The sequence below is a fragment of the Aphidius gifuensis genome, linkage group LG2 (genome assembly GCF_014905175.1).
Source record: "Aphidius gifuensis isolate YNYX2018 linkage group LG2, ASM1490517v1, whole genome shotgun sequence".
NCBI lineage: Eukaryota > Metazoa > Arthropoda > Insecta > Hymenoptera > Braconidae > Aphidius > Aphidius gifuensis.
Window position 1 is genome coordinate 2,955,162 of NC_057789.1, and position 13,147 is coordinate 2,968,308.

General features: G+C 19.8%; 1 protein-coding gene across 2 annotated transcripts; it reads right to left on the bottom strand.

Annotated features, from left to right (window-relative positions):
• Positions 1-8: 8 nt before the first annotated feature.
• On the bottom strand, positions 9-12,584 carry LOC122848325 (diuretic hormone 44). Of its 2 annotated transcripts, none has more exons than XM_044146316.1 (4): positions 12,204-12,584; positions 3,204-3,414; positions 1,814-2,194; positions 9-1,499 (listed from the first exon to the last, which is right to left on the bottom strand). In XM_044146316.1, exons 2-4 carry the CDS (start codon positions 3,387-3,389, stop codon positions 1,470-1,472), a joined length of 597 nt encoding a protein of 198 aa, XP_044002251.1. In that variant the 5' UTR covers positions 3,390-3,414; positions 12,204-12,584; the 3' UTR covers positions 9-1,469. The 2 variants fall into 2 exon arrangements, with proteins under 2 accessions (XP_044002251.1, XP_044002250.1); XM_044146315.1 differs by lacking the exon at positions 12,204-12,584 and adding an exon at positions 3,499-3,557 and having other exon boundaries at positions 586-1,499.
• Between the last annotated feature and the right edge of the window lie 563 nt (positions 12,585-13,147).

Below are 13,147 nucleotides of genomic sequence, written 5' to 3' on the forward strand. Positions count from 1 at the left end.
TTTCAGATGGTTTTTTTTTTCTTTTTATTATACATTGTTGAAAAAAAAAATATTTATAACAAAGTTAAATATTCAAGAAAACAAATAGAGATTGAAGTAACTGCACCTAATTCATCATCGTATTAATTATTAATAATTAAACTATTGTTATTAATTATACAATGGTTTTTTTTTCTTCTTTCTTTTATATATTTTTGTTTATGTCTAAAGTCTAACATCGATGTACGTATATTTTTTTGAAAGCGTAAATTTATTTATTTCCATTTAATTTTTTCTTTAATTTAATGCGTATATTAAACATAAAAATAAACTAATATTTATTCGACTATTGCTTGAAAAAATTATACATCAACTGGAATGTCAAGTTGAAGGTTTTTTTTTTTTTTATATTTTCTTCAAATACTATTACACAGTGTCTCAAGTTTATCTCTCGAAAAAAAAAAAAAAAAAAATGATAATCACAAAATATAATACTGTTTTATTTGTCATGTGTACTTTAAGGTTCTCGTTATTATTTATTTTTGTTATTAAATTTTTCTATATTATTTACTCTTTTTAAATATCAAGTTGTTATATATATTTTTTGCTTATTTTTGTTTTTTTTTTTTATGTATTTTTTCTTCTTTTAATTTCTATGTTTTTAATTAAATATACAATCTTTTTTTTTAAATCATCTACATTGTACAGTTAATCACACTAATGATCGATAATAAATTTTTTTTTTTTGGTAATACCATGTTATAATTTTTACAAAAATAATATTGACAAAATTTCTTGCGAGATAATATTTTTCGATCGGGTATTTTTTTTTTGAAGAAAATACTTTTTGTTTAACAATTTTTTATGGTGTAAATGTGAAAGTAAAACTCAGGGTTAACAGTAATTGATTTATAACAATTTAATTATAAATTAAATAAATAAATATCATTTGTTTAAAAAATGTTTCTATAAAAACCAGCCAGCCAGTATATTATATTAATTTTTCTCTTCAATTTGTCATTATATTTAAATGTAACTTCCATAATTCAACAATAATAATTAAATTATTTTCTACAAATTGTGTCGATGATAATTTTGTCAATATATTATAAATTAATCACTGATTTTTTAGTCGAAATTATTTTTGTAAAAATTATTTTTACTGGTTATCAGTTGTCTTATAAATAATCACGACATTTCCGAGTATCATAAAAAAAAAAAAAACACTTTGTCATACTCAAATAAATAAAAAAAATTATTTTTCAAAAATACATAATAAATACTTTCTTTTTTTGTCAACTATAATATATAATTCAGTATAAAAAAAATTTGGTAATAATTTATTATAAAAAAATAAAAATAAAGCAGTAATACTTTCGAAATAAAAATTAAATAAACTAAAATAATTTTAGCTTTGAGACGTTGTAATTTTATGATTAAAAAATTTTACTCGGTTTTGGGTATTTAATCTTTTATCTGGTTCAATGAGGTTACAATATACCAAGCTCGTTCGTTTCCATCTGAAAAATAAAAAATATATTTCTATAAATAAATCCATCAAATTTAACAAACTAAAAATATCAAAAGCATATTTAAAAATTTAAAACACATTTGTAAATTTAAAAAAAACGTAAAGAAAAGCATTTAGAAAGTCAGTTGAACCCATGAGTATCTTAATTCCAATTGTAAATTTTTATTTTCCTCGAGAGATTTAAAACAGTATTGGAAAAAAATAAAATAATAAAATTAAATTCAAGCCATGAAGGAAAAATAGTTAAAAAAACTTGAGTAAGTCATGCTGAATTTAAATTAAAATGAGGAAAATAATTTATACCTTTGATTGTTCATTGTCATCATTATGTTCATCAGCATCATCAACATTATACCAGTCAATTGTTCTTTCCAGTGGATTTCTTGTTGGATTATAATTTTTGGCCTGATTATTCATCAATTGATTATCAAATATGTCGTCGTTATTATTTAACTCAAATTTTGAATAATTCATATCATCTTGTACTGAACGTTTTCCAACACTATTTAAAAAACGACGATTAGCATCAATTTGTTTTTGATCTTGCATTGCCTTTCTACGTGCTAATTCCAATAGCATTCTTTCTCTCAATACATCCAATGAATTAACAACTGACAATGATCCAATTCTTTTTTTCATTCTTCCAAGTGATGTTTTTATATTTTTTATATTTGCCATTGATTCCTTAAATTAATTAATGTCATTATTAATTTTTAATTGGTCAAAAGTTGAATAAATTTCATTATAAAAGTATCGTCAGTTCAAATTGCGATATCAATAAATTTTTATTTATTATAATTTTAAAATAAAATTGGTATTTTCAAAGTATTGAAATAATGTAAAAGTGGGTGTAATGAAAGTCTATTTTAAAGTGCCTTTATTAAATTATATTTAATCAAACTTTTAACGTATTTTAAAAATAAATTAAATGACTCGAGATTAATTCATTTTTCTTGCAATCAACTTGTACTTTCTAGTATTTTTTTTTTTTATATTTAAATTTTTATTCAGCGAAATTTATGTACTGAATGCAAATAAATATTATTATTATTTTGAATTATGTACTGTTAAATAGAATGTAGAAAATTTTAAAAATTAAGTAAAATAATAAATAGAAAAAAAGCAATGCTTTTGGTGATAAATAAAATTTTGATTCTTTTATAAAATATAGCTAAGAATGTAAAAAATTTATTCGAAAAATTATTTTTAAAATTGTTAAACTATTTTTATACTTTACAAGCATGTAAATATTTATAAAATATATAATTTTTTTTAAAGTCTACATGAAATTTCGTCGTATAAAAAAATGAAATAAAATTGTTAATTTTTACTAAAATGACTAATTTTTAAAAAATATTATTTATAAATAATTAGCTCATACGTGATAAATTTTTATAATAATATTTTTATTTGCAAAAACATATACGATTTTCGAAAACGAATAAATTTTTTTATGATCTGTTTGACCCCATTTCACTTAGGTAAATATTTATATTTTTTTTCACAAAGAAAGAAGTTAAAAAAAAATAAAAAAAAAAATAAAATTTGACAATAGGAATATTGTATAATTAATTTTTTTTTAATTGTTAATTAATTTCAAATTATTAATTATTTAAAATTCATTTAAATTATAATTTATTTATGAACTACTTTGACAAATGGAAAATTCATTTTAAAAATAATTAATACGTACTTTTGAAATTTGAGGCCAATTATCCTTATTAGTGGACAGTATATGATCATTAATCAAATACGGTAAATAAAGTTGATCAGCATCATCATTTAATTCCCTTTTGTGATATGCTGTATACGATAAGGGTGATGATTTTGTCATACTTATCAGTGTTGATGCAACTAGCAAGCTAATGAGAATCATCATTTAAACTTGAACTTTTACACTTTTCCTAAAAAAAAAATAAAAATACTATATTAATTTATAATAATTAGAAACAATTATAAATATTATTTTATTTAAATTTTGAATTAACAATTGTTAACTGAAGATTATCATTTTTATGTCTGACAAATTCAAATGCGAATCGTTTTTAAATTCATGTCAACATTGTTGGTTTAGCTATGACCTTCTGACAAATTGACGAATACACTTGTGTAATTAACACTGACTACAAGATAAATGAGTTTTTCAAAAAATAAAATTAATACACCTTATATTTGTCAGTTGAAAATTATAAATTATTTTGTCATTTGTAGAATATTAATTTAATGTTAAAAGTGTTTAATTCATTGATAAAAACCTTTTTATATTTATTTAAATGATCATACAAATTTCAAACATATTTTTCATATTTATTTTATATTTTTTGAATTTTTATATACTTACAATCATCTAAAAAATAAATAGAAAATAATAAAGTGATTTATATTTGTTTAAACTATTATTAATTTATTCAATTAATCTAATTCAAACATTTTTTTTTTACCTTGAAAGACTACATCAATTATTTGCTATTTATTTTATTTATTTTTTTCTCAATTATTCGGTTTTTTTTTGACACTATTTTTTATGTCTATTTTAGATTCTATTGATCAAAAGAGAACACATACTGAAAATTTGAAAAAAAATAAATAAAACACTGTAAAAAATGTGAAAAAAATAAAAAATAGAAAATCAATAAACTAAAAAATAAATAAAAAACTGTAAAATAATTATTGTGTCAATTACAGGTGTGAAAATTAAATTATAAAAATCTATCAAATGTATTCCACATAAATTTCAATAAGCTTTACATAAATAAACCAATTAAGTGATTTAATTTAAAAGAAAAAAAAATCAACAGACAACAGTCACACATATTTTTAAAGAAAAATTTTAGAAATTTTCATTTTTAAAATAAATGAAAAAGTAATAATAATATTCGAAAAAATAATAATAATTATTTCAATTATTTATTGATAAAAAAAGATTGAATTTATATCAATTATTTTCCGGTCAAAATATATGTCATCAACTTGGGAATTAAAATTTGAATTACAAAGCCAACTGGTTTATTTGATTTATATTGAAATTTATTTGGGTATTGTGTGGCTTGGATATTTCGATTTTGTGGTGATATACATATACAGATATATGTAGATCAATTTGGACTAGGTGTGAATGAAAATGTGAATATATATATGACATTTTATAAACCATGAATATAGCCAATGTGTGCATAACACTGTGAAAGAGACTGCTATTGTTCATCAAGTTGACTCACTCATGCAAATATAATTTCATTCAAAGCCTATTATATCACCAGCAAAAGTCATTCCAAATTATTCATTATAAATATTTATTCAACAAAAATTTATTCATTCACTTATCTAATCTTTTTCAATTTAACTTTAACTTATTTTTGTAATTATTTTTGTTTTTTTTTTTTTCTAACTTCATTATCTGTTATCTTGTTTATCAATTTTGTATATTTTTTTTTCTTTCTAAAATCAATATACAATATTTATCATTAACAATCGTATAAATTTTTTTAAATAATATTTATTTGAATTATTAATTTACACAATGTAAGTTGATTTATTGATTTATTCCAAAACAGCTGTTTTGAATTATGATTTTTAAATTTTTTTAAATATTTATATTTAGAATATTTTTGAGACGAGGTATTTTAATATTAACTTTTTTTGTTTTAATATAAATTTAATAAAAAATTGAACAAGAGGGAATTGAACTTTGATATATCGATTTTATTTATATGTATATTTTTTTAAATATAAATTTTCTTGATTATGGAAATTAAGGAAATAATGAATTTTCGATTGGCTCAATAAACTCGGTATGACTATTTTATGTTAATTTTTTATTTAATCGAGGGTGTATATTGTTGAAAAGTTTATTGGTTATTTGACTATCACAAAGCAAGCGGAAGTATTTTCATTATTCCGGACAAATACTTGTTTATGATTTTTGAAAAAAAAAATTAATTATTTGTTTTAAATTGGACATGAATTAAATATTTGTTTCAAACTCAAATTACCCTTTGTTTTAAGCTTTTTGTTTGTTGTTTTATTTTCATGTACAGCTTAATTGTTTTTCTATAAAAAATTATTTTATTATTTGCTTTAGTATTGTACTTTTTAAATTTAAAAAGAAAATATATAATCATTTTTTATTTTCATCTTTCTATTGTCTAGAGTGTATATATTTTTTTCTCATTTCAAATGAAAAATATTAAATTAAATTTTCAATTTTACTTATATTTCTATAAATAAAACAATGATAAACGGTTTTTTTTTTTTTGACATGCTGATAGACAGACATATTTCGTATGACATTTTCAACGATAGGTGATTATGAGATACCATTGTTATGTCTCATTTTATTTCGGTTGAACAAACAATAATAAAAAAAAAAAAAAAAAATTGAAAAACAAAAATAAAAAACTTGATAAATATATTTTTATTTTTGTTGAATATTTATTTTCCAAACGATGGGATATTATTCTCATCAACAATTTATATATATGAATAATTTACATTTGTACATTTCCACTTTGTTCAATGATTTTTTAACAAATTTAAAATGCCAACATTCATGTAAATATCAAGTGTAAATTTATAATTAAAAAATAAATAAAATTGTCATTTCATTTAGCTGCACAATAGAATATTTTAAAAATAATTTTATATTTTTATCATTGCTAAAGATGAACTAAAAAAAATTAAATAGCATCAACAGCTAAAATTTCATATTGTGTGTATTTTTAATTTGAATAATAATCATAGAAATTTTGAAAATTTAATTTATTTTTGTCAGGGTATGTTTGTATGATGACAAACAAATCGGAAATTGATTCTTTTTTTTTTTTCATTCTCATTATTTCCGGTATGTTGGCAAATAATACCAGTAAGCACATATTGACATGAGTTTAAATTATTTGTTTCAATTGAAAAAAATAAATAAATATATTTACAGCATAAAATCGAGATACACGATCGACAGTTAAATCTTAATGAAGACTTTTAGTGAAAAATTTATGGTAATGGTAATTTAATGTTTATCTACAAACAGGTAAATTTTCCAATACATATATGTATACATTAATTTACAATCTATTTCCTACACATGTAAACATGTAAATTTAAACGACAAAATTAACCCTTAATTGAAATAACTGAATTTTTTATTATTCACATAAATTTATAAAATAAAAAATATATTAAATATCATCAATATTTATACATGTAAATATAAAAATTTCAATTTTAATTTCACATTTAATCGTCATGTTAAAAATAAATAAAAACGAATGACAAAAAATATTCTGTAAAAAAATAAATACGTATTTTCATGAATTTGCTTTTTTAACTTTTAAATTTTTTTATATTTAACGTTTAAAAAAATACATGTATTAAATGGACATACGTCTTTTTACTTTTACAATATAAAACATACGCCTTTTTAGCATTGATAAATTTTAATTCATCAAGAAACTTTCAAGGAAAAAAATTCATTTGCCAAAAAGCTTTATTATTTTTTTTTTTTTACGTTTAATTTTAGCTGAAATAAATTAATAATTTATTGTTAATTAATATATTAAATTTATCAATCAACAATTCGTTTTATTATTTATTAAATTTATCAGTTAAAAATATTATTATATTGTTTAATAAAATTGATGTAAATAATATAAATCAATAGATCCATTTTGATAATTGTCATTGAAAAAATTTCAATTCACCTGACCTTTTATAAAAAGTTGAATGAAATATATATATATATTTTGTCGTCAGCTGATATAAATTATACTTGGCTATATATATAAAATGTACAAACAGCCCTGACCAAAGTTAACATCATTTTTCATTGAGACAACTCTACTCGAGTTATTTATTTAACGTATTTTCTTGTCTTGTTTTACAAACTACCACTCTTGTGACTCTATAATCATTTACTTCAATTTTTTCTATATATACACATCAAACTAATGGTGGCAATGAAATAAGAGGGATAGAAATAATATATATAAAAAAAAAAAATAATTCAATCCAAGTGTTCTTCAGAGCAACAGGAATTATTGTTGATATCGTCAAACAAAATCTACTTGGGACAAAGTCAACTCTCGTAAATAAATAATACTCAGTATATATAACTTGAAATATATTTTATAGATTTTTTATTTTATATTATTATTATTATTATTATTATTGTTATTATTATGTGATAAATAAATACTGTCTTCATCAAGTAAACGACTCAAATTCATTTATTTATTTTTTTTTTATTTTGCCCAAGGCAATTTGCAATCACACTTGTATTTTTTATTATTTTTTGTTTAACAACAAAAAATTTTTTATTTGTAAAAAAATATATTTCATATTTATTATTACTGTGCTGATATTTTTTTTTTTTTATTTTTTAAGTTTTATTTCATTTATTATAAAGGTGAATTAAACCCTAAGGGAAATTTATTGTTATAATTTTATTTTTTGATTTATTTTAGTTTCTGTATTTTTTTTATTTTTTTTTTTTCATTAAAAAAATTATAATTTTTATATATTTTTTTAATTTATTTTCATGAAAAAAAATTTTAATAATTGAATGCAATTTTTAAATAAATATGGGTATTATAAAGAGGATCGAAAGTAATGACGAAAAGTTTTTTATTTTGTTATTTTTGTTGATAGTTGTAATAAATTATGGGGTTAGGATTAAGTATAATAATAAATGTGATACTTTCTGCTGATATTATTATCATTTTTTCTCGTAATTACCACAATTTTTTTCTTTTTTTTTCTCGTGTTTATTATGTTTAGAGATAGAAAGACATCAAAAATGAAAAAATATCAAGAAGAATTATTTGCAAGAGGAGCTTTTTATAACAAAAAAAAAAAAATAAAATAAAAATAGTGCTACATTAATTGCAGATTTAACCCGGAGATAAATTTATATGTGAATGAAAAAATTATTTAAATTTTTGATGACAAGCACTTGTTGATTCAAGTTGACGTCATTGAACTTTTTTAAATTTTCTCAACACTCAAACCGTTTGCTACCCAATGTTCTATTAAAATAATGCAATAAAAAAAAATAGATAAAAATGTATAATAAATATTTGCTCATCATTTACTAAGTATCTTTTTTTTTCATTTCTTTTTTTTTATTATTTAACATCTTCCGAATTAATAACTCGAAAAAATAACTTGAAAAATTTTTTCATATTAAATTTCCTTTTTTATTTTCTTCATTAATTATAATTATTTTTTTTTAATGTTAACAATGTAAAAAAAAGCTGTTAAAAAAGAGCTTAAAAAATTATATCCATAAATATTTTTTTTTAAATAAACTAAACATGAAAATTAGTTTAATAATTTTTTAATTTTTTCAATATAATATTCAATTAAGTTAAGTTAAGTTAAAAAAACTTGAGGTAAATATTAAATATATAAAAAGAATAAAAAAAATAGATAAAAAAAAAAAAAATCCCTCTGATATTTTACAAGTAATTAATGTATATTTTTAGAAAATAAATTAAACAAAAAATTTTATTTGTATTTTAACGGAAATAATAATTTTAATATTGCATGATTTTGTTCTAGTTGGAAACAATAATGGACAGTAATATAATATTATTGAAACACGTGTTGAATTGAATGACAAAACAAAAAAATAGTTTATATATTCTCGTCCATTGATACGTATTTCAATATGTTATTGACGTTAAATAATATTTAAATAAATTGACATTGTTCTGCTACTACAAAAACTCAAACAAACCCTTTTCAAAAAAATACATATTTTTCTTGTTTCAAAACAGAAACGTAATACAATCTCTCTCTCAAAAAAAAATACCTAATTTTTCATGTCTGACTAAATTAAATTTATTCTACTTAAATCCTATTTTATTTTCATTAAATAATTATCAATTTTTTTGAATGATTTAATAATCTCTATTCAAGATGTGTTAAATTTTTTTCATTAATTATTATTAATACCATAATAATGATAAGAAAAAGTACATATAAAAATTATTAATTGACGTAAAATTTACTAATCAATACGAAGTAGAAAAAAAAAATAATAAAATAAAATTTCAGGCAAAATATATCACTGATTGAATTATAAAAAGAAAATGGCTTTTTAAATTTTTTTTCTATTTTAATTTATCATTTCATTCAGTCTCTATTAAATGTCCTCTTGAATACTCCACTATTGAATGTTGAGAAATTCAATTTAAATATTTATTGAGACCTTACCATCAGTCAAATAATAATTTCTTTATAAAATTTACTTTTCCACTAATTTTCACTTCTCGACAACTTCATTAATAAGCTTGAATTATTATTATTATATTTATTTTGACATTGATATATATTGTGATATAAAACAGCGGATATTCAATCCTTGAAAACAATTATTTATTTTTTTTTTTTCCGTATTATTATATACCTGGATATATTTTTTTTAACTGCAATATTGAGAACATTACACTCTTTGGTGAACCGATAAGTGCTTTTATTTATTTTTTTTTATTTTTTCGATTAAATATTATATGGGAAAAATAAATTCTGTTTCAGATGTCCTCAGGATGTTGTAAAATATATATATTTTTTTTTATTTTACATAGATATATATAAGAAATTTTTATTACAAATTGATAAATATTTATGTCAAGTTATTTCAAGTTTTTTGAGATTCATATTTATTTATTTTTTTTTTTCAATATTAAATTTGCTACAATGATAAAGTCATTGATGGTTTAATATATTTCCTTGATATTATTTTCAAATAATTTTAAAACTATTTTGCAATAATTTTTGTCGTATATAATGGTGTTATAATAATTAGGTTTTGTTATGGTCTTTTTGAAAATGACGAAATTAAGTGTACTTGCCTCAAGCTCATATATTATCATCAAGTGGATCAAGTGGATTAAAACAACTACAATCTATGCCAGATATAAGCTCAATCAAATTTTCAAACTAATACATATGCACTTTATATCAAACTATCCACCACACTCACTCAAAAAATTAAAAATTTAAAAAGAAAAAAAAAAGAAATCAATCAACAACTTTAGTACTAAAAAAAAAAATAAAAATATACATTATCATTATTTAAAAAGAGAAAAAAGCATTTTTTTATTTTTAAAATTCTCTTATTTAATTAAAAAGACAAATAAATATTTCATCGTCATAATTAAAAGAAAAAAAAAATCATAAATTTCATGTTTACATATTAATTGATAATTATTTTTAATTTAAAATTTTTTTTTAACCTTTATTATTCAGTTGAGGTTAAAAATAATTAATGGAATCATTAAAAATTTATTATGATGAAAAAAATATATATTTTAAATCAATTTTTTAGTATTTTTTTCTTTTTTTAACAGTTGATTAAATAAAAGTGTGATATTAAATTTTGAAAATTAATTGAGTCACGGTATAAGATTTTCAGTTAAAGTATCAATTTGCGAATAATAGAGAGAGAGAGAGAGAGAGTCTTGATAGGTAAATTTTAATAGCCCTCAAGAGAATTGAATCGTGACGCGAAATGTTGTGGAATTTCGGTTAGCATGTGGCAAAGTGGCTGATATACAATTCCAAGTGAGAGACAAATATATGAGTATCCAAGAGAGAAATTCAGAGGGGAAGCTTTCCTACAAACTAAATATATATATAACAATCCACCTACGTACAAATCCCATTAAACTGTGCCACTCAACGACTTGGGATTACACTGTGAATTGTTATTCAACTTGCCAATACAATTTCCATTGTCTATATTGTATTTTTATAATAATATATATATTAAATATAGCCAAAAATATATACAAGTGTTTATTTATTATTTTTTTTCTTTCTTTTAACTTTATATCGTTTTGATTTAATTTCTAATCTTATATACATAATATTTTTTTTATATATTTACTATCAAAAGTTTGCACGTGTCAATGCGCGTGATAAGAATCATGAATTTTATATTAAATTTTTTTGATTTTGATAGTGTTTTAATTACATGATTTTATTAAAATATTTTTTATTTACTTTTCGATTAAATTATTTGGGGATAAATTATCAGTTTTTTTATTTGAAATTTATTTAAATAAATTATCAATTTTTGATGTTAAAAATTTATTTGATAACAGTTTTTTTTATATATAATAATTTTTTAAGCTATTTAATTAATTTATTTCAATCATTAAAATTAGATATTTATTTAAATAATTGTAGCTATATATTTTTCAAGGATAATTAATTTTTTTTCAATGGAAAATAATATTATATTCATGGTTTTCAAATAATTTTTTAGTATGCATATATTTTTACATATTGAAAATTGAAATAGTTTAAAAGTTCAACAAGACTGTTTGATTTAAGACGTTGTAGAAAAAAGGGTAATATTGACACATTTAATATTTAAAAAAAAAATATAAAATGTAGTAAGTATATAAAGTGGTTTTAAAGGTACAATATTATTTTGACATATTGTATATTTCTTTTTATGATGTATCTACAAAAATGATGGCATACATCCGAGATATACCCAATTTTAAAAAAAAGTTAATAAAAAATAAAATAAAACGACATGTACATATCAAAAATATTATTTATATTATTTTTCAAATGTCAGCTTACATGTCATAAAAATATCGAAAAAAAAAAAATTACAAATTCAATGTTTTTTTACCTCGATGTAAAAAAACCAAATTAAATTATTTTATAATTTAAAACTTACGCAAAAAATAATTTTCCAAATTGGAAATACTGATGTCAGCAATATCAGCAGCACAAAAAAAAAAAATTTATCTTGAAAAAAGTACTGAATCCTTTTTTTGAAAAAAAAAAAATAAATTAATAAATAAAAAAGACAAAACTCTTTATAATTTAACTCTTTATTCACGCTTTTGATGAAGCTAAATATTTAAAAACTTGATTATTTATTTTACACAGATAATACTAATTTTTATTTTGATTATTTTTATAAATTATTGTAAATTAGATATTTTTTTATCAACCATTATTTTTGATATTAATATTTTTGTTTAAATTTATATTTTTTAAAATATTTTTATCGAAAAAAAGGACCTCACGGTTGAGTGTACCACCGGTTTGTGACGTCGTCGTTGGGATGCTAGGAGCTTTTATAGGCGTTCTCACGACTAGCAAGTTCTCACTCAACTTCACTTGGCTTTAAAAAACACAGCCAGTGAATCTATCAGGTCTTTTGGCACATTAGACACTTTCCCGCGTTGCGTATTAATACATGCGCACATATTACCACAATATTAATTTATTCATTAATATCATTATCAGGCAAAAGTGTCTTTGATTTTTCATCAATTTATTTTTAACTTGCATTATTGCAATTTATCTTTTGTAATTTACTTTTTGATAATTTATAAAAATAAAATATTATTTTAAAAATAACAATAACATTATTCATAAAAAAAACCATTTTTTTTTAATGTTCTACTGTTTATCTATTTGATAAAAATAGAAAAACAATAATATTTTGGACTTTGATTTTAAATTTTTATTTTTTATCAAACTTGACTTTTTTTATCGTCTAGTATTAATCACCTATTAGTTTATTTATAAACTTGTTGTATTGTAGAAAATTAAAAAAAAAAAAATCGTATTAATATTTTAATTAACAAATAATAATAATAATAAATATAA